At 44.8% G+C, this 22101-nt stretch overlaps 1 protein-coding gene across 1 annotated transcript in view; it reads left to right on the top strand.

Annotated features, from left to right (window-relative positions):
- Positions 1-14390, top strand: part of CNGA1 (cyclic nucleotide gated channel subunit alpha 1) — an 86399-nt gene extending 72009 nt beyond the window's left edge. Inside the window, exon 9 of the mRNA XM_040334966.1 lies at positions 12370-14390. Coding sequence (XP_040190900.1) covers positions 12370-13781 — 1412 coding nt within the window. The 3' untranslated portion in view covers positions 13782-14390. The remainder of the gene's footprint in view (positions 1-12369) is intronic.
- Positions 14391-22101: the final 7711 nt, after the last annotated feature.

The following is a 22101-nucleotide window of genomic DNA, read 5'->3' on the forward strand; positions in this document are numbered from 1 at the left end:
CCCTAAAACAATTTTTCAGTATTTCAACATGACTGAGGCTTCCTTTACACGTGCTTCAAAATGTGGAACATTGCTTTTTTTAAAGCACTCTGAAAGTCAATCAAAGCACCTCTCATTAAATGAAATGGTTACCTTACAGTCCTGTTTACACTGATGTGTTTGCTTTGCTTTTCTTCAAAAATGATACCCCATGTCACTTTCTTGGTGCTTTAAAGTGTCTCCAAAGTCTCCATAGACGTCTATCATATGCTCACTAACATCACCTGCAACATTTAGGCCCCTTTTCACATCACACAGATGCCTCTGTTTGACAGACTCTGCTTTCACAATGGGGGATCGCTCCGCTGATCCCAGCTGAGCAGGCGGATGACAGGTTCGTTTCCGCTCACTGTGCAGAGCAGAAACGCTCTCCTCTATGGGCAAATCGGATGAAAACGGACAACCTGTCTGTTTTCATCCGATCCCATCCGATCTGCCAGATGGATGGGAAATCGGACCACCATCTGTATGCACATGATTAGATCAGATAGCAGTGGGTGTCAGCGGACATGTCACCGCGGACATCTGCTGCTCTATAGGGGTGAATAGATGATACAATCAGGTCTGCCTGAAAAATTGACAGGCGGACCTGATCGCACAGCCCGTGTGAAATGAACCTTAAGGGGCATTTATTCAGAGTTAGCTTTGCTTTGTTTTGAAGGTAAAACAAAAATCATATAAGATATCCACGCGAAAACATATTAATTACAAATGAGTAGCCACTTGAGCAATCTGTGAGACTAGATGCATGAATTGTGATAAATATATGAAGCAGTGCTAAAAAAAATTTACTCAATATTGCGAAAACACAAAACGAAATCAATTTAATGACATGAAACTTATTAGGTTAAAAAATGTGTATAAATCACACCAATTATGTAAATAAGTGCCCATTCACAAGGGCTAGAAAGGAAAAATATATGTGAAACAAGAAAGTCCCAACAAAACAAATCATCCATGATTCATTTGCTCCAGCAGTGATTCCACCACCAGGTTGCACCAAGTATTATAGCCTCTTAGGCCCCTTTCACACGGACGGACCGTTCAGGTCCGCCTGTCAGTTTTGTCGGCGGACCTGAAAGGGCCGCTCAATACGTCTCTATGGTGCGTCGGATGTCAGTGGAGACATGTCCGCTGACATCCGACCCGATCCGATCCGCTAAAATCAGACGGATGGCGATATGTCGCCATCCGTCCATGGCGGATCGGATCGGGTGAGATCTGATGAAAACAGACATGCTGTCCATTTTCATCAGATCTCTCCATAGGAGACAGCGGCTCTGGACAAGCCCCTCCCCGCTCAGTGAGCAGAGAGGGACCTGTCATCCGCCGGCTCAGCAGAGATCCACAGAGAGATCTCCCATTGAGCTGGCGGACTCTGCTGAGACGGAGCCGCCTAGTGTGAAAGGGGTCTTATCAGATACTGTGGACCATCATATAGTATGGTCAAATGCGTGTGTTATATCTCCTTATAAAGGCAAACTCCAAAGCGCCAAATGTGATCCAGTCAGGGTTGGTTCATCAGCAGGATGAAAAATAAAAATTGGGAAATGCTTATCATGCATTTTTGGAATTCTATCAGCTCGGAAGTGAGTTTCCTGAAGAAACAGAATTTGGGGGCATTGTCTCCATAAATCTGAGAGGCAACTGGATCGCTTCTCAGGGGGTAAACCGGTCCTAGCTGTTTAAGAGGGGGTAAGGAAAGGAGAAGGATATGGAAATAAGACTCCTGGTGGCAGAATCTGAAACTAGTATGTCCTGTCCATGAGTGTGACTGAATAAAGACTGTGTCACAGGAGCTGAATAGCAGGCAAACTGTACAGTGATCACCATTGACAACAATAAAGTCTATTCCTCTCCAACATCTCACTGTGTAGGGCTGTCCGTGCAACATCCCGTCATAGACACCCCCGGGTTGCATTCCATTACTAGGGGCAACAGTAGATATTCTGACTCCCTTTACTGTGTCAAGCAGGATTTTTAAAGTAACTTTAAAGTTTCTGCAATGCAGTGTGTAATGCACGCGCCATGCAGAGCGCTGGGCATATTTGTAATCTATGAGCGCGATCACTCGCCGTGGTTGCCACGGTTAACGGCACATGTTTTACAGTCACTGAGTTGCAGGCAAAGGTACAAGTGTCCGCCCCAGCTCCGGTTGCGGATTACTGGGTTGCAGGAGGCAATAGCAACAATAATAATGGACGGTTGCTATGGACAGCGGCACTTGTTGAGTTTTTCGGTTGCTATGGGCAACGACACTTTCAAATAGTAAATTTTTGAAGCAGAACACATAGTCTTTCCCCATAGTAAAATCCCTTGATGAAAAAACATCCCCTCATCCCCAAAACATCCCCCCTCTCTGGTGGTTTCTAGGGGCGATGGCCACCAGGTTAACCGTGAAGGTGGATCTCGGTGGGACCTCCAAATGTAGCGTGTGTTGCCACTAGTTACTAACATCCACACATATTCACCCTGCTGCCAGACATCCATGAGTCACACTTGTAGACAATGAAAAGTCTGTTGCTTTGTTTTTTTTGTTTTATTTGGGGGATTGAACTTGGTTGGGGGAAAGGGATATGGGATGCCCATATGTAGCGCCCCCTTGCTTTCAGTAAAGGCACTATGCTAAAGTTAGTGGGGAATGAGAGACATAATTTGCTCTCATTCTGAATTTTGTCAAATTTGGCTGTCGCAAAATCTGGATTGTTCTGTGGGTCAGACTGCGTTCTAGGGATGCGGTACCATCCCTGGGCGGCAGGTGGCGCCAGAGAGGTCCAGGCGGAGCCGCTTTTCCTCAGCAGCCAATTAGAGGAGTTTTCCCTCTCGGGGCATGCTGGGGAGGAGTATTTCTGTGGCAGAAGCCGTTGTTCTTGGTTCTTCACGGGTTCCTGGTTCCAGGTGCGGAACCCTCCTTTAGGGCCCTCCTGGCCTGGAGTGACTGATGCTGCCAAAGGGGCCCCAGTGACTGACTGGGTCCCCCTCTACTGAAGAGATCCCAGGCTGCGTGCCATTCGATGGGGGATCGGCTTGAGGAGAACCCGGAGGCAGGTGATCCAAAAGGGCTTGAATGAACCATCGGGGATCTGGGTGACCGAACACTGACAGATAACCTTAGCACTGTCAGTCGGTGACCCCAAGGAGACAGACTGGGGAGAATTTTCTCTGCTGTTCACCATTGTCAGCATTGAGCCTGTGGCAGAGGCCTCATCTGGCATCTCATTTAAAATCAGATCCAAGTCAGTGGCAGTGACTTGTTCTTCCCAGCAACCTTAAAGTGACACTTCGGCTGCCAGGCTCGTGGCAGGAGTCTGTCCGGAGGCACTTCACCCATTCTGGCTGGAGTGGCGACGAACTGTATCTACTACTACTGAGAGCAGGATTGCTTTTCTCTTATCCAAGCCTGATACCGCAAAGTTCTCTTACTTCATCAACCTTTCCTGTCTACCTCATGTTGATGTTGGTCGCGTTGGGCCGAGAAATAAAGCATTCAGAAAATCCTATTTGCTGATTGGACATTCGTTTACTGCTCTACTCACTACAATCACCCCTAGACAACGATTAGAGGTAACTTAATACGCCAATACCAAAACAACCAGCGGCTCCTGAGGGGGTAGCACTACACATAGAACAATTGGTATTTGCAATGCTGGAGCTGATTCGGCTTCACATTGGCAAATAGTTACTCATTATCTTCACAGAACAAAAATGGTGGCCTCTAATCTTGACAGACATTTCACCTCAGAACTTCTCCCGCCTCTGCACTCTCCCTGCAGACTTCTACCTCCAGGCAGGGCCGGCCTTAGGTGTTCAGGTGCCCCGTGCGAGCTAATCCTGTGGCGCCCCCCCCCCCCCCCATCTTCACCCCTCGCCCCCTGGTCACCTAAACATACACAAAGAGGAAAAAATATTTGTAACAAATAATTTGTTTTAATAACAGTTAATTTAAGTGCATGTGCAAACAATTATTCTCATTCTCTTCTGTGTGTAGGCTGGCTATAAAAAGTAAATACTTTTTCTTTTTTCTTTTTATCTGAAAAAGTAGATGCATGCAGGGCCAGGGGCTCAGTGTGACTTACCTTCCGGTGGACGCTGCGGCTTTGCATTTAAAAATGGCGCCGCCCGGCACTTAGACGCCACTGCGCATGCGCTGTCTGCCCGAGAATAGCCAAGTGTTTTCGGGCTTTCCCGAGCAGCGGCAGCGCATGCGCAGTGTGCCTGTCGGGGCCGGCAGCAGACATTTTTTATTTCAGGTGCCACAGCCGATGCGTTGCTCTTCACCCAGTCCCAGGGCAGCGCCTGCTGCTGTGACTCGTAGGAGTCAGACTCCTGTGATGATCATGTGAGTAACTGACTGCGACTCACATTCTGCGAGCTGTGATGGCCGCACGGTGCCCCTGTTGCCCATGGCCTGCAGTACCCCTTCTTAATGGCCCTGAACATTTAGTTAGAAAAGCATACTTGATGATGGACTACTGATCCCAGCAAGTCCGACTTGCAAATCCCCAAACTGCAGCGACTTGACACAAAACCCCAGAGTCTCTCCTCTGGCTCTGCACCCAGCTCCCCTGGCATGCCTCTTCCAGATCTCCACTGTGCTTCATTCACTGACTCCTGCCCTGAGTCCTTCTTGAAAGATTTACCCGGACCGTGCGGACCAACTGCTCCTCCAGATCCTGTTCCAAGACACCTCTCCATGACCGTGTAAGGAGAGGCTCCCTCCCAGCTCCTGAGCTCCTCCGCCGAATCCTCCACACCCTCCCAGATAGGGTCGTCTCTCCAGCACGCAGTCTAGCACTCCATCTTTCAATTCACCCAGCCGAAAACTCCCCCCAGCAGGCTGACTGTGAGTATATGTAGGAGGCCTGCCCCCTGCCAATCCTAGTTGGGGATTGGTCAGGGCACCTCACATGTACTCCATGCCACTCCAACTCTCAGCCCTACTCCTCTTCCAAAACATTCTCACTGAAAGCCTACCTCGCAGCATTAAGCCTGTTTAAGTTTACCTGCACTGACAGAACCTCAAACACTACACTAGGGATGAGCCGAACATACCCGCGTTCGGTTCGCACCAGAACTTTCGAACGGACCGAACGTTCGCGCGAACATTTAGAACCCCATTGAAGTCTTTGGGACTCGAATGTTCGAATTCAAAAGTGCTCATTTTAAAGCCCAATATTCAAGTTATTGTTGGAAAACGTCTTTGAGAACCCGGGTCTTGCCCCAGGGAACATGTATCAATGGAAAAAAAAACGTTTAAAAACTGTAGTTTTTTGTGGAGCAGCGATTTTAATTATGCTTAAAGTGAAAAAAAAAAACTTTAAATATCGTACCTGCTGGGTGTCTGTAGTAGTGGCACGTGTTTAGAAATGTCCCTGCACAACATGAGATTACTATAAGAAAAAATAAATTTAATACTGCTTGCGGCTTTAATGTAATGTTTGGTCCCTGCAATATGGATAAAAATCATTGAAAAAAATAGCATGAGTTTCCCCGCCACCACTCCTCCCAGGTCATTACAAGACCCAGTGCCGATCCTGACCTCCCTGGGGCCCTAAGCAAAATGACATTGCACAATAAAAATGAGAATCGGGGGGGGGGGGGTGTTCTGCTGTCGTAAATGACTCAGGCCAGCCAGCGAGTTTAGAAGCGGGGTGAGGGTGCGAAAATGACTTCTCACCAGACGGGGCCTCTAGTAATTTGGGGGCCCTTTGCAGCTTTGCGGGACCCTAAGTGGCTTGCATTGTGAGCCTATAGCGAGGATCGGCCCTGACAAGACCTTTTGGCCCTATATACTTTGAACAGCAGTATACAGGCATTGCAAACAAGATAAGGACTGTAGGTTTGTTAAGTAGAATCTGAACCATGTCATACTTTGCTCCTGCATATTGCACAATTTCTTAAAGAGACCATCAACAAACTACATGACACTTGTGCCTGATGAGGCCACTGATGTTCCAGTGGTGGTGGCCCGTGAGACTGTCCATACAGGCTTGGCCCCCCAAAGTGCACGTGCTGTGTGGCAACTGGCAACAATATGTCGATTATTTTAGGGTGGGGGGGGGCATTACAATGCCAGATCTTGGCTGAATACATTTTTTTGGGGGGAAATAAGAATTCTAGAAAAAAGGGTGACTCACCGAAGCCTCAGCAACACGTTGTCCAGGAACAGGATTTGGTAATCCCCCAGGTTCTGGGAACGCGTTGCATAGACCCTTCTGCAAGGCCTCCCGAAGATATTTCATCTTCTGCTCCCTCTTCGACGGCAAGATAAGCTCCGCAACCTTACTCTTGTAACGTGGATCAAGGAGAGTTGCCAGCCAGTAACGATCCCTCTCCTTGATACCACGAACACGAGGATCCTTATGCAGGCTTTGCAGGATCAGGGAGGCCATGCAGCGTAGGTTTGCTGAGGCATTCAGGGCACAGTCCTCTAGGTCACTGAGGACGACAGGATCCGCAGCCACCTCATCCCAGCCATGTAAAAGTCCACGGGTTCCTTGGGACTGTAAGTGATCCCTTGAAGACTGCTGCTGCTGAGTGCTAGGCTCCACCTCCATGCTGCTGATACAATCATCCTCCTCCTCCACCACCTCGTCCTCCTCGTCCTCTTCCTGTGTGCTAGGCGGGCATGCAGGACCACTGTCTGGATAAAGGGGGCCTTGAGAGGTAAGGAAGTCCTCCTCTTCCTCCCTCTGTTCTGCCTCAAGGGCCCTGTCCATTATTCCACGTAGTGTGTGCTCCAACAGGTGAATAAGAGGGACAGTCTCACTGATGCATGCACTGTCACTGCTCACCATCCTCGTGGCCTCCTCAAATGGTGACAGGACAGTGCATGCATCCCTGATCAAGGCCCCCTGGTGTGGAAAAAAAACACAGACATTCCTGGCCTGCTTCAGGACATCCTGTAAGCCCGGGTACCTGCCCAAGAACCGCTGCACCACCAAATTCAGAACATGAGCAAAACAGGGCATATGGGTCAGTTTTCTCTGTCGTAGGGCAGAGAGGAGGTTGGTGCCATTGTCACTAACCACCATTCCTGGCTTAAGCTGGCATGGCGTCAACCACCTCTGAGCCTGCCCCTGTAGAGCTGACAGAACCTCTGCCCCAGTGTGGCTCCTGTCTCCCAAGCACACCAGCTCTAGCACCGCATGGCATCTCTTGGCCTGCATTCCTGCGTAGCCCTCGTACGCCTACGGAGCACGGCTGGTTCAGAGGAAACATCAGCACAGGAAGAGGCCACAGAGGAAGAAGAAGAGGAGGGGGTGGAGGAGAGAGGTGTGTCACAATTAGTAGTAGTGTTTTGGAGGCGTGGTGGCGGAACAACCTCCATCACTACTGTACCTTGCCCTGCATCCTTCCCAGCTGCCAGCAGAGTCACCCAATGCGCCGTGAAAGAGAGTTAACATCCCTGTCCATGCCTGCTGGACCATGAGTCAGCGGTAAGATGCACCTTACCACTGACCGCCCTGTCCAGCGAGGCATGGACATTGCCTTCCACATGCCGGTAGAGAGCGGGAATCGCCTTCCGTGAGAAAAAGTGGCGTTTGGGTACTTGCCACTGAGATACCGCACATTCCACAAACTCACGGAAGGGGGCAGAATCTACCAACTGAAAAGGTAGCAGTTGAAGTGCTAGCAATTTCGCTAAGCTAGCATTCAACCGCTGGGCATGTGGATGGCTGGGAGAGTACTTCTTTTGGCGCTGCAGTAGCTGGGGCAGAGAAATTTGTCTGCTACCATCAGTAGATTTCCCGCATGTACTACTAGGTTGTGACACACCTATTTCTACACCTTCAGTCCTATCAGTGCAGGCTTCAGAGAGGACTGAGGGTCTAGTGGGGTTGGAGGTCCCAGCTGATGAGGGGCAAGGGGAGGTCCGCTTTGTTCTTTGGTGTGGGTCTTTCAGGTATGCTTGCCAACGAACTGTATGGCAGTTCGACATATGTCTGGTCAAGCATGTGGTGCCCAAGCGGGTGATGTTTTGGCCACGCGAGATACGCTTGAGACATATGTTGCAAATAGCAATGGTGCGATCTGATGCACATGTCCACACCAAAGAAATTTTGCAGTACCGTTGAGACACAGCAGCGCCCTGCACAGGCGTAGCTCTGCGATGTAATGCAGTTGGTGTGCTGCCCTTAAGCTGGCCCCTGGAGGGCATCCTGCCTCTTTGGAGATGTGCCTGTGCCTCTTCCTCCTACTCCTCTTCATCCTCCTCTCTCCTATCAGGCACCCACGTAGAGTCAGTGACCTCATCATCCCCTCCCTCCTAATCACTGTCGAAAGCCTGGCAGTATGCTGGGAAGAGGACGCCTTGGTAGCTGCTTTGCCAGACAAACTAAGCTCAGCCTGGGTGAGAGAGGATGAGGAGGATGAGGATGGCTTGGTCATCCACTCTACTAATTTCTCTGCATGTTGAGGCTCAACACGGCCAGCTTCTGAAAAGAAGGACGAGCGTGTCAGACGGCCACGTGCTGAAGAGGATGCACCGTGTCCACCACCAGCATTGCCTCTAGATGCAGAGCCTGCTTGCCCTCGTGACTCTCTGCCTCTCTTTGTTGTCCTTCCAGACATTTTAATGGCCTGCACAGGACAAAATCAGAAATAAACAGCACACGTGCAGTAAGAGCGACTGCGTTTATGTGCAATTAAATAACACACGTGCACTAAACAGCAACTGCGTTTATGTGCAAATAAATAGCACACATGCAGTAACAGCTAATGCGTTTATGTGCAATTAAATAGCACACGTGCACTAACAGCAACTGCGTTTATGGGCAAATAAACAGCAAACGTGCAGTAAGAGTGACTGCGTTTATGGGCAAAAAAACAGCAAACGTGCAGTAAGAGCGACTGCGTTTATGGGCAAAAAAACAGCAAACGGGCAGCAAGAGCGACTGCGTTTATGGGCAAAAAAACAGCACACGTGCAGTAAAAGCGACTGCGTTTATGGGCAAAAAAACAGCACACGTGCAGTAAGAGCAAATGCGTTTATGTGCAATTAAATAGCCCACGTGCAGTAACAGCAACTGCGTTTATGTGCAATTAAATAGCCTACGTGCAGTAACAGCAACTGCGTTTATGTGCAATTAAATAACCCACGTGCAGTAACAGCGAATGCGTTTATGGGCCAAAAAACAGCAAACGTGCAGTAAGAGCGACTGCGTTTATGGGCAAAAAACAGCAAACGTGCAGTAAGAGCGACTGCGTTTATGGGCCAAAAAACAGCACACGTGCAGTAAGAGCGACTGCGTTTATGTGCAATTAAATAACCCACGTGCAGTAACAGCAACTGTGTTTATGTGCAATTAAATAGCCCACGTGCAGTAACAGCAACTGCGTTTATGTGCAAATAAATAGCACACGTGCAGTAACAGTTAACGCGTTTATGTGCAATTAAATAGCACACGTGCAGTAACAGCAACTGCGTTTATGTGCAATTAAATAGCACACTTGCAGTAACGGCAACTGCGTGTATGTGCAATTAAATAGCACACATGCACTAACAGCAACTGCGTTTATGTGCAATTAAATAGCACACGTGCAGTAACAGCTAATGCGTTTATGTGCAATTAAATAGCACACGTGCAGTAACAGCAACTGCGTTTATGTGCAATTAAATAGCACACGTCCACTAACACTGAGTACTATGTTTAGGTGTAAACTAAACAGCATGCAGGCAATACAACACGTTAGAGCACTGCAGCTAGCACAATCTACTGCCTAACAAATAGGAATAGCTGATCTAGCTAAGCTATACAGTGTATAAATATATGTACAACGCTAGGATGTATATATATCCTCTACACACTGTAAATTTAACTAAACTGACTAGCCTGCCTGCTCTATCTATCTGGTAGAAAAGACACTGGGGGTTATTAACTAACGGCAAATCCACTTTGCACTACAAGTGCACTTGGAAGTGCAGTCGCTGTAGATCCGAGGGGGACATGCAAGGTAAATAAAAAACAGCATTTTTGCTTATACGTGATTGGATTATAAAATCAGCAGAGCTTCCCCTCAGATTTACAGTGACCGCACTTCCAAGTGCACTTGCAGTGCAGAGTGGAATTCCTTTAGTAAATCAACCCCACTGTGTCGCTCTCTATCTCTCTCTCTCTAACTGACTGACTGACTTCTTCTCTTTAACAACGCCGCAACACACTACACGCGGCCGCCTTGCAGGTGGCCTTATATAGTGTGGGGCGTGTACTAAACCCCCTGAGCCATAATTGGCCAAAGCCACCCTGGCTTTGGCCAATTATGGTTCTTCGTCTTTTGCGCACTGTGATTGGCCAAGCATGCAGGGTCATGGTGCATGCTTGACCAATCATCAGCGCGCAATGCCGCAGTGAATAATGGGCCGTTGCGCGTCACTCGAATTTGGCGCGAACGACCCATTTTGTTCGAAATTCGTCGAACGTACGAACAGACAATGTTCGAGTCGAACATACGTTCGCATCGAACGCAAAGCTCACCCCTACACTACACATCTAGAACGTACCTATGGTAGAGGAAGCTACATCAACAACAACTTTATCAGTGCCCCTTAGCACAGCCTCACCAGTGCCCATCAATGCAGGCTCACCTATGCGTATCAATGCAGCCTCGTCAGTGCCCATCAATGCAGCGTGACCTGTGCCCATCATTGAAGCATGGCCTGTGCCCACCAATGCAGCCTCACCTGTGCCCACCATTGCAGCCTCACCTGTGCCCACCATTGCAGCCTCACTGTGCCCCATCATTGCAGCCTCACTGTGCCCACCATTGCAGCCCCACTGTGCCCAGTATTGCAGCCTCACTGTGCCCATCATTGCAGACTCACTGTGCCCATCTTTGCAGCCTTACTGTGCCCACCATTGAAGCATCACTGTGCCCACCATTGCAGCCTCACTGTGCCCATCATTGCAGCCTAATTGTGCCCATCATTGCAGCCTCTCTGTGCTCACCATTGCAACCTCATTGTGCCCGTCATTGCAGCCTTGCCTGGGCAGAGTAAGAGAGAGGACGGCCAGATCATGACTGGAGGAAGAGGAAAGCCGTGGGATCACAGAGCATGCCGGAACAGCTTACATTACAATTGCATCCTCTCTGCTCTCCTCGCCGTCATACACAGCCCCACCTCCTCCTGACCCTGCGTATGTGATAGACAGAACACATCCCAGCATTGGACCCGCGTTCTGTCTATCACTTGTGCGGGGTCAGGAGGAGGCAGGGCTGTGTGTGACTGCGAGCAGAGAGGAGGCAATTGTAATGTAAGCTGTTACAGCGGGCTATCCGCGCTCTGTGGTCCCGTGGCTTTCCTCTTCCTCCATGCTCTCTTCCCCCGGGGCGATCACTGAGAGAACGGCTCCCGATCAAACCCACCTGCCGGCGGTGCTCGCTCCCTCGCTTCCAGGCAGTCCAGCTCCTCGTCAGCCCTCATTTTCCACTCGGAAAATGTGAGTAGGCGAGTGGAAAATTTAAGGGGTTATGTATATATTCTGAGAGTGTCTCATGCATACGTCACATCTGGTGTGCATCGTGAAATAACAGGAAGGTGAGCAGGGTCTGGAGCAGAGCGGGGCAACTAGTAGATGGCACACATGGTGTACAAAGGTACACTATAGGAGAAGGTGAGCAGTAAATGGAGAGAGGACTGTGCGGCAGAGGTTTACCAGAACTGGGGGATCAAAGCAGGGGAAACTAGCAGATGACGCATGTGGTGCACAACATAACAAAGGAGCGCACCTGGCAGGCTGACAATCCTTCTGCTTATTGTGTTTTAGTGTTCTCAGCCTGCAACATGAAGTGCTGTTATTGGCAGGATCGCCAAGTACCATCTTATACCATCAGTAGTTGAACTAGATGGACTTTACAGTGACCCCTCTAATTCCTAATTTCACCCCCTCCCCCCTACTATTCTCTGTATCTTTATCAACCCCCTCAGCATCCTAAATCCCTCTGCTAACCACTGCAGCCCAACCCACCATTTTCTTCTACTCTGATCACTCTGCTCACATTTGCATTCCAACCCCCCTTACCACTGCACATGCCCCTTTGCTCATCTCTGAAAGCCAACCCCCCTACTGTGCACCCCCCTTACCACTGCACAACCCCTCTTTGATCACTTTCACACCCCAAATGTTAATCTCTTCACTCCTTATCTGTGCACCCCCTCCTTTTCTCACCTTTGCATACCAGCCCCCATGCTCACTTTCCCCCCCCCAAAGGATACCCCTCTCTGTTTACTTTAGCACCCCTCATGCTCTTTGCATACCAAGAATATATTGTACATAGAAATTTCTCACAGTTTACACATATACTTTCACTGATCTCCTTTTTTTTAAGGTTATTTGGAACAAGGTCTATTGGTAAAAGATGAAGGCAAACTAAGAGACAAGTACAAAAAGACGTTACAATTTAAGCTGGATGTTTTGTCCATCATACCAACAGACATACTGTATCTTAAATTTGGATTAAACTACCCAGAATTCAGGCTGAATAAATTACTCCGAGTTGCTCGAATGTTTGAGTTTTTCCAACGAACTGAGACGCGAACCAACTATCCAAACATCTTTAGAATATCTAACCTCATCATGTACATCGTAATCATTATCCACTGGAATGCTTGTGTATTCTACTCAATTTCAAAAGCTATAGGGTTTGGAGCAGACACATGGGTCTATCCTAACACATCAGACCCAGAATACGGCCGCTTGGCTAGAAAATATGTGTACAGTCTCTACTGGTCAACACTAACCCTAACAACCATCGGTGAAACACCACCTCCTGTGCAAGACTCTGAATTCTGGTTTGTGGTTGCTGACTTTTTAGTGGGAGTATTGATTTTCGCTACTATCGTCGGTAACGTTGGTTCCATGATTTCAAACATGAATGCTGCCAGGGCAGAATTCCAAGGCAGAATTGATGCCATCAAGCAGTACATGCATTTCCGTAAAGTCAGTAAAGATTTGGAAAAAAGAGTAATTAAGTGGTTTGACTACTTGTGGACAAACAAAAAAGCTGTTGATGAAAGAGATGTGTTGAAATACCTACCAGACAAATTAAGGGCAGAGATAGCTATCAATGTCCATCTAGATACATTGAAAAAAGTCCGTATCTTTGCAGATTGTGAAGCTGGACTCTTGGTTGAATTAGTCTTGAAGCTGCAACCTCAAGTATATAGCCCCGGAGATTACATTTGTAGGAAAGGTGATATCGGAAGGGAAATGTATATCATCAAAGAGGGTAAGCTTGCTGTTGTAGCAGATGATGGTATTACACAATTTGTGGTTTTAAGTGATGGCAGCTACTTTGGAGAAATTAGTATTCTTAACATAAAAGGCAGTAAAGCTGGTAACAGAAGAACAGCAAATATCAAAAGTATTGGATATTCTGATCTCTTCTGCCTGTCCAAAGATGACCTTATGGAAGCTTTGACAGAATATCCTGATGCAAAAGCCATGCTAGAGGAAAAAGGAAGGCAAATTTTAATGAAGGATGGTCTTCTCGATTTAGATGTTGCTAACTCTGGTGTTGACCCCAAAGACATTGAGGAGAAGGTAGCTCACATGGAAGGTTTGGTGGATAACTTGCAAACCAAATTTGCTAGACTGTTGGCAGAGTATGATTCAGCGCAACAGAAACTTAAACAGAGAGTTACCAAAATTGAGCACATGTTAAAGCCTGAGCCGGAAGTTTTGGAGGCTGCAGATCCAGAAGCAGCAAAGCAAGAAACTGAGCCACTGCCAAAAGAATAAAGTAATTTACCAACGTTTTGGAGTTGAGCCAATTGACTCTGCTGGTATCTGATAGTGGATTGTTATCAATCCTTTGTTTATAAGAGGCACATAAAGACAATACCAACCTGTCACATAAAAATAGAGAACTCTGCCTCTGTCTGCAAAATAAATGGATATCCTACAGTATATTAGGATATATATATATAACATGGACAAGCAAGTTAATCAGCATCTCAGCTGCGATTGTTTTTTTGGCTATGGAGACTTTACATAGAACTGAACTGAGATATTTGGATGATTATTTGGTGTACAATTGTATAATTTTGTTCTGTTACTTTAGCATGATGATCGAAATTAAGATTTTAGCATCACACACTATAATAATCACTGAGAATATTTAATACAAATGAAAAATGGTCAATAAACAGTGATATTTAAACAAAAAGTTAGAATCTATACATATTCTTTTAATGGAATTTAAAGGAACATCCCAAGTTGGATACCTTCACACAACTTGAGGGATGGCATGGGCATACAGCATGTCCATGTGCAAAGAAATATACAGTAATTATTTTTATTTTTAAATTAATACCCAAATGGCTAGTTATTTTAATTCAATTTTGATTTAAAAAACATTGATAGGAGACAACTGTTAAGCCACGTACACACAGGCTGAATGCCGGCCGGCATCACCCGGTTTAATAAAAAATGGCCAACATTCGGCCTGTGTGTAAGGCACTCTGTACAACAGAAGCCGGCTGTTTTGCTGGAAAACCAGCAGCCGAGCCATTGGCGGAGAGCGCTGATCGTAGTGTCCTGGCGGGGGGCCACCCCCTGGCAGAACACAACAGCACAGCAGGGGCAGATCGTTGTACTTACATCGGATCGTTAGTACAGCGGCTCCGACCGGAGATGACAGGCTTTTTTCATTCAACCCATTGGGTTGAACAGAAAAAATCTAATAGGGGTTTACAGTTATACAACTCTTTTGCAGAACACCATGACCTTATTGTTTTATCATTTTCACTGAAAAAAGCGATACACATTTCTCAATTTAGCTATGGAGCAATTGTATTGAATACTACCAATAAATTCAATAAGAAATTGTCTACAGCTTTCATACTTATCACTTTGTCTTGATTTTCCAGCTCTTGTAAAACAATTTTGAAAATTAAGACAATTCTTACTACTACTACAAGCTAGCATGTCCTTCTTAAGGCTTGGTTCACATTACTGCAACATGCATGTTATGTGGAGGGCAGCCCATTAAATTCAAGTCCTCAACCCTTGTTTAAAAATCCTGCCGCACCAAAATATATGGTGCTGTAGCACCATGTTGTTTAGTGTGCCCTAAAAATGCACATGCTTGCCAATGTGTAGGATTGCCAATAAGAATTAATGGCACCCCTGCAGATCTCCTATAGAGCAGCGTATTTCACTGCGTGCTGGGAATGCATGCGATTTTGCATAAGTTCCCGACATGCAATGATATGAATCTAGCTTAAGAGCGCCTATAGATGCCTGCTTTTACATTTATCAGCAAGAACCCCCTCCTCTGTACATCATGTTGATATACCTTTACTCTTTTACTAGCGGCTTGACTGCTCTGACTTGTGGGGTAAGCCCTGCCCAACTGCTATTCCTCTGTCCAATGAGAATACTTTAGTGGCCAATAAGTGTACTCTTGCTCAGAAAGGAAATGCTCAGGAAAGTGGGAGGGAGCTACTTGTTTAAGGATTTCCTTTTGAAGCAAAAAAATAATACACTTATAAAAAACACTGATAAACTGAACTGAGTTTCAAAATGTCAAGAACTTTGAAAACATCAAAAGACATATGCAAGATAAAGAATATACCTAATAGATATCTACCTGCAAGAGCTAACCATTTCCTGCCAAGCGTACATAACTTTGGTTAATATCCCATGGTCATAGCCTTATAGTCATGCAGAAATCTAAAGCAAGCTTCTAGTATGGGCACTAATTCCTGATAAATACTCTTTTTTTGTAGGGAAAACATCTTGGAAAATGGTCATGTCCTTTATTTTGAATAGATAAATTACAAAAGGTTTATAAAATAAATTAAAAGGGGTTGTAAAGGTTTGTCTTTTATTTTCCAAATTGGTTCCTTTAAGCTAGTGCATTGTTGGTTCACTTGCCTTTTCCTTCCATTTCCCTTCTAAATGTTTTTTTTCTTTGTTTGAATTTCTCACTTCCTGTTTCTCCTCAGTAAGCTTTCCACCATCATCTGAGCGGTGGAAAGTCATTTAGAACAGCTTACTGAACAGCTTACTGAGGAGGAACAGGAAGTGAGAAATTCAGACAAAGAAAACAAAGAAAAAAAAACATTAAGAAGGGAAATCAAAGGAAAAGGTAAGTGAACCAACGATGCACTAACTTAAAAGAACCTATTTAGAAAATAAAAAACAAACCTTTACAACCCCTATGTGGAAGCTTACAAATTTATCTTATGCTACTCCTAGCAAACTTAGTTTATTCTACTCAGATTTTTTTTACAGTTTCATGTGACTTTTTTCCATTTCTATGTTGTAATCATTTGAACCCCCATGCATTGTGTGATTATTGCAAATATATGTTTAAAGTTCAGATATACAATGACAACTAATACTAAATACACTTTTGGGTATATTTAAAAGCAGTAAATGTGTTCTTTATTGTGTTTCTGTGTGAAAAAAAAACAGGAGTCTTAAGGTACCATTTTCTCCCCATCAAGTAAGCAGCACAGTAGTGGCCTCACCAAAAATCATTCTGAATCTCGTAAGACTAGCAGTCAGAAGAAGTAGTGACTTGGATCAGTGTTTCTCAACCTTTTTTCAGTTAAAGTGGATGTAAACCCAAAATGTTGATGTCACAATGTAGAGTATAAGATTTCCTATCATCTGTGCCCAGTCTTGCCACACAGAGTTAATCCAGCGCTGAGCAATCCTCTTTTAATGTTCAGTGAAAATTAACAGAATTCCAGATAAAAACTTGCCAAATTATAAAGTCCGTTTCTCTGTTCTTGCTTTGTGTTACAGGTTATTTACATATCCTGGTAATATACAATGAACTTTGGATCACCTCATATTATGATAAACATAACATAACATATGATAAACATGTCCAAGCTCTAGATATGTAAATAACCTGTAACACAAAGCAAGAACAGAGAAACTGACTTTATAATTTGGCAAGTTTGTATCTGGAATTCTGTTAATTTTCACTGAACATTAAAAGAGGATTGCTCAGCGCTGGATTAACTCTGTGTGGCAAGACTGGGCACAGATGATAGGAAATCTTATACTCTACATTGTGACATCCATTGTGACATCCACTTTAAGGCACCCTTTAAAAATCATGGACAGTCTCCAGGCACCTCATTCTAAAATGTAAAAGCTATTCTAATAGTTATACATAATGTAGCAACATCCACACACTTAGGACACCCAACGTTAGAGGTGATTTATTCTTCTAAAGCAAATAATCTTTTGAAAACTGGTACTGAATAGTATTCCAATGTTTCTCCTCTCTCTCAGTTTTTCTCCATCACTCAGCTAAAGTGACCCCAACACCGATGAAGAGGGGCAGGGGAGGGACAAACAAGGATGCTATGCAGGCGACTAACATCCTCCTTATCAACTGATTATACCAATGGCCGTTAGGACTCCGGCAGCTAGAAGGTTCTAATGGTGCACAATGAAAAGCTGTGGCTTTGTGTAACTAAAAGGCAGGCTTCATCCACACGCCGGCTTGTATGCAATTTTTGAGAAATTTTTGGGCATTTTGCCAAGGCACGCCTAATGAAACCTCAACACCCTTGTTGAAAAAGGCTGCCATAAATAATCTCACACTGCGGATATACTGTACAGCTTTTGGGCCACAGAACATGAATGCCTAGGAAACGCAATTTATTATTCTGGATAAATTCAAGACACAAGGTATATTTTTAGGGTACTGCTTTGGCACAATTGATTCCTAGATGTTTTCTATATGACAGCTAATCTTCATATTTTGGAGATCCATTTTAAAATAACAATAACAATTTAACTGCAAATAATAAAAAAATATAATACGCTGTTTGTATACTGTATAGTTAGTGATTTATCTTACTTAGGTTCCTTTAGGCTACGTTTTCACTATTGCGACCCCAAAGTCGTGCAACTTTGCGACTTTGGGTGCAGATTTGACCCAACTTTACACTTTCTGGATCAAAGTTGCATCAAAAGTCGCATTTAAAGTAGTGCAGGCACCTTTTCAAAGTCACTGATTTTCAAAGTCGCATAGATGGGAATGGGTGGCATTGAAATCAATCGGCTTTGACTTGTCATGACAAGTCGTACTAGTGGAAACAGCCTTAAAGTGGTTGCACTCCTGCAAAAAAAAAATATATCCTGATACTTTACAGCATGATAGACAACACAGTGCTTGTGCTGTGTCATTTATCCCTTTCTGTGTTCTAAAAACCTGGTTGATCCAGCCAGTTCCTGTGTCCCCCTGTCTGCAGCTTAGCCCTGATAACCGTGGTCAGTTTACATGCCTCCATCATCCCGCTGCTCTCCTCTCTACCCCATCTGCCCCTCCCTCCCTGCCTGTCAGTTCGGGAGTCTGTGGCATTAACATTAAGAAATCCGCTGTGTTACATGATTATAAAACATGCAGTGTGTGTCTTTGTGTAAAATTATTGCGGAAAATACCTTATTTACAGCGCTGCTGGGTGCTTACCTGCTGCTCTCCTCCTGGCTGACGTCAGTGAGGGATCTCGGCCCTCCCTCTGTACTGCTCGGAGCGGGGAAGCTGAGGTCTGGCGGGTCAAGTTGAGTGCCCAGCGGCGCTGTAATTTTACAGAAAGACACACACTGCACGTTATATAATTTTATAACACAGCGTATTACAGGATTTATAAAAATTACTTTACAACCACTTTAAGCCCTGTTTACATGGGCCGAATGTCGGGAGACATCGGCCGGTTCACTAAAAACTGTCCGACATTCGGCCCATGTGTATGATACCCATTTGACCGGCTTCTATCGTACAAGCATGCTGGAAAACCAGCAGCCAACCAACGCTCTCAGCCAATGGTGGAGAGCGCTGATCAGAGTGTTCTGGTGTCAGAACACAAAAGCTTAGTGGAGGAGATCGCTGTCCTAACTTTGGATAGTTAGTTCAGGCTCTAGAAAAAACAACGTTTTTTTCAACTTGATCATTAGAACGGCCTTGCCTACACACGATCGTGAAAAAAAAATGCTCTAGCAAAGCGCGGTGACGTACAACACGTACAACACGTACAACTATAAAGGGGAAGTTCCATTCGGATGATGCCACCCTTTGAACTGCTTTAGCTGATTTTGTGTTAGTAAAAGACGATTCGCGCTTTCTGTCTGTTACAGCGCGATGAATGTGCCTACTCCATTACGAACGGTAGTTTTACCAGAACAAGCACTCACGACTCATAACTTACTTCTGACCATGCATGGATTTTTCACGACGTTAAAGCCCACACACGCCCATTTTTTACAACCCGAAAAACGACAATGTTAAAAACGTTGTTAAAAAATAGAGCATGATAGAATTTTTTTTTGCCCTTTTTTCAGAACCCGAAAAATGCTCTGAAGCCCACACACGATCGTTTTTAATGACATAAAAAAAACGTCATTTTTTACAACCTGAAAAATGATCGTGTGTACGTGGCATCATGCCGCGTACACATGACCGTTATTCATTTCATGGAAAAAACAAAGTTTTTCTCAACGTGATTCCTCTCAAGCCTGCCTTGCAAACACACGTTCGTGAAAAATGCTCGAGCAAAGCGTGGTGATGTACAACACGTACGACAACACGTACGACGGCACTATAAAGGGGAAGTTCCATTCGAATGGCGCCACCCTTTGGGCTGCTTTTGCTAATTTCCCCATCTCATAAATTGCTTCTGAGCATGCACGTTTTGTTCCCCCTTGTTAAAGTGTACACACGACTGTTTTTCACGACGTGAAAAAGGACGACATGAAAAACTACGAGAAAAAATAGAGCAGGTTCTAAATTTTTAACAGGAGCGTACACACGACCATTATTGCATTTTTCTCGTCATGAAAAACGGTTGTGTGTACGCGGCATGAGATGCAGAGTTGAGCCCTCTGAAATATAATAAGATTTGATAAAACTACCAGAGGTGGAAAATATCAAAGCTTCTCCAGCAGAAAAAAGGTACGCTTGCCACCTCTCTAGCTGGTCTCTTGCCAAAAAGCACTGTCATCCTGCTGTATGCTTAAAGCTAAAGCTTAATCTTTTTATATTTTGCCTTCCTAGTTTTTCCAACCCCCATCAATATTCTTATTAAATGCTTTTTAAAAACTTTCTGCTTTTGTTACATAGCCTATTTTAGACCCATTACCATCCATCATTACTAAGTTTCTTTGCTTCTCTATGCAAAGCACATAGATCATAGCTGGTGGGAGGGATTGTCACATCTGTGCTCTAGGCAGAAAAGACAGAGATAAAAAAAAACAATCTCGTCATTTTCTGCCGAGTACTCGGCAGTGTTTACATCTGCCGGGTCAGACGTGAAGTCATAACGTCGCGTCCGGGCCTCCAAAAGTCATAGACACTGCAGGGGACGATCTGGTCTGTGGTTTTTACTATGGTTAACTTCCGGCACTGATGGATTCCTTCTCTGGCTCGCCGATCACACTACTGTAAAAACAACGATCATGATAGCCAGGTGAGTGTATTGTTAGCCTTGAGGTACCTGGTTTGCTGATGTCAGCCCTGTTGGTGAGTATCTCTGCCCAGTAATTTTCTTGGTGGCTTTTTATAAATGGGGACTTATCTATGCACTCATTAGATGTAACATGCTTCATTGTAGTTATGGGATGTCTTACTATTACAGAAAGTGATTTAGTGGTCCGCTTCATATTTTGCAATTTCAGTATATTATCATGTTATATTAAGATTTTTTATGTATTGTTTTTTTTTATAGAACAAATATTTCTCTGAACTATACTCCTGAATAAGCGGTTTCACCACGAAACATGTAGAGTTTTGAACTGGGAAGATACGAATATCCAATTCACCATCGAGGGTTGCTACTTCTATTTCCTTCCAGTTCTTATGAGAGCAATTTAATCGTTTCAATATGTTATATATCTGCCCTTGTGGGTACTTTTTTTATTATATTTTTCTAATAAATGTGTACTTTTTGTAATTTGTTTGAGCATTGTGAGTCTATAAAATTTGAAATACCACGTTTTAAGATTCATCATTCTAGTAGGAGGTTTCAGCACCTTAAAACGTCCCAATATCTTGTTGTTTCTTGTATATTCTGAGGCCTCGTACACACGACCGAGAACCTCGTCATAAAAGAAACGTTGTTTTCCTCAACGAGGTTCTTGTGAAGCTTTCTTTGCGTACACACTGTCAAGACAAAATCTCATCGTTCTCAAACGCGGTGACGTACAACACGTACGACGGCACTATAAAGGGGAAGTTCGATTCCACTGGCGCCACCCTTGGGGCTGCTTTTGCTAATCTCATGTTACTGCGTGTTAAGAAAAAGTTTGGTAAGAGACGATTCGCGCTTTTCAGTCTGTTACAGCGTGACGAATGTACTATCTCCATTACGAACACTACTTTTACCGAAGGTGCGCTCCCATCTCATACTTTATTCTGAGCATGCACAGGTTTCTAAGCATACACACGAACATGTTTCTCGTGGTAAACCAGCCTGACGAGGAAATTGAGACTGCCGACGAGAAAAAAGAGAGCATGTTCTCTTTTTTTCTCGTCGAGATCCACGACAGTTTTCTCGACGAAAAACATACACACGACCGTTTTTCTCAGCAAAAATGCTCTGTCAGCATTTTTCTTGATGGATTTTGCAGAGGAAAACGGTTGTGTGTACGAGGCCTTACTCCGGGATGTGGTGCTGTTTGTCAACTTACCATTATTATAACATAGTTTAATTTAAGCACCCTAATGGCATGTATTAAGAGATCACAGAGAGGAATTTGTCATTGAGCAGATAGTTCATTATTAAATTCACTTAAAAAACAACAATGTTCCCACCGCCAGGTGTACACTCATGTTAATGTGCCCTCTCGGCACTCAGGATAACAACAAAAATATCCAGAAAAACACATTTAAAAAAAGCTATAAATTGATTTTCATTTTAATGAGTGAAAAAAATATTTGATCCCCTATCAATCAGCAAGATTTCTGGCTCCCAGGTGTCTGCTATACAGGTAACAAGCTGAGATTAGGATCACTCTCTTAAAAGGGAGTGCTCCTAATCCCAGCTTGTTGCCTGTATAAAAGACACCTGTCCACAGAAGCAATCAATCAGATTCC

This window comes from Rana temporaria, chromosome 1 (genome assembly GCF_905171775.1).
Source record: "Rana temporaria chromosome 1, aRanTem1.1, whole genome shotgun sequence".
Classification (NCBI taxonomy): Eukaryota; Metazoa; Chordata; class Amphibia; order Anura; family Ranidae; genus Rana; species Rana temporaria.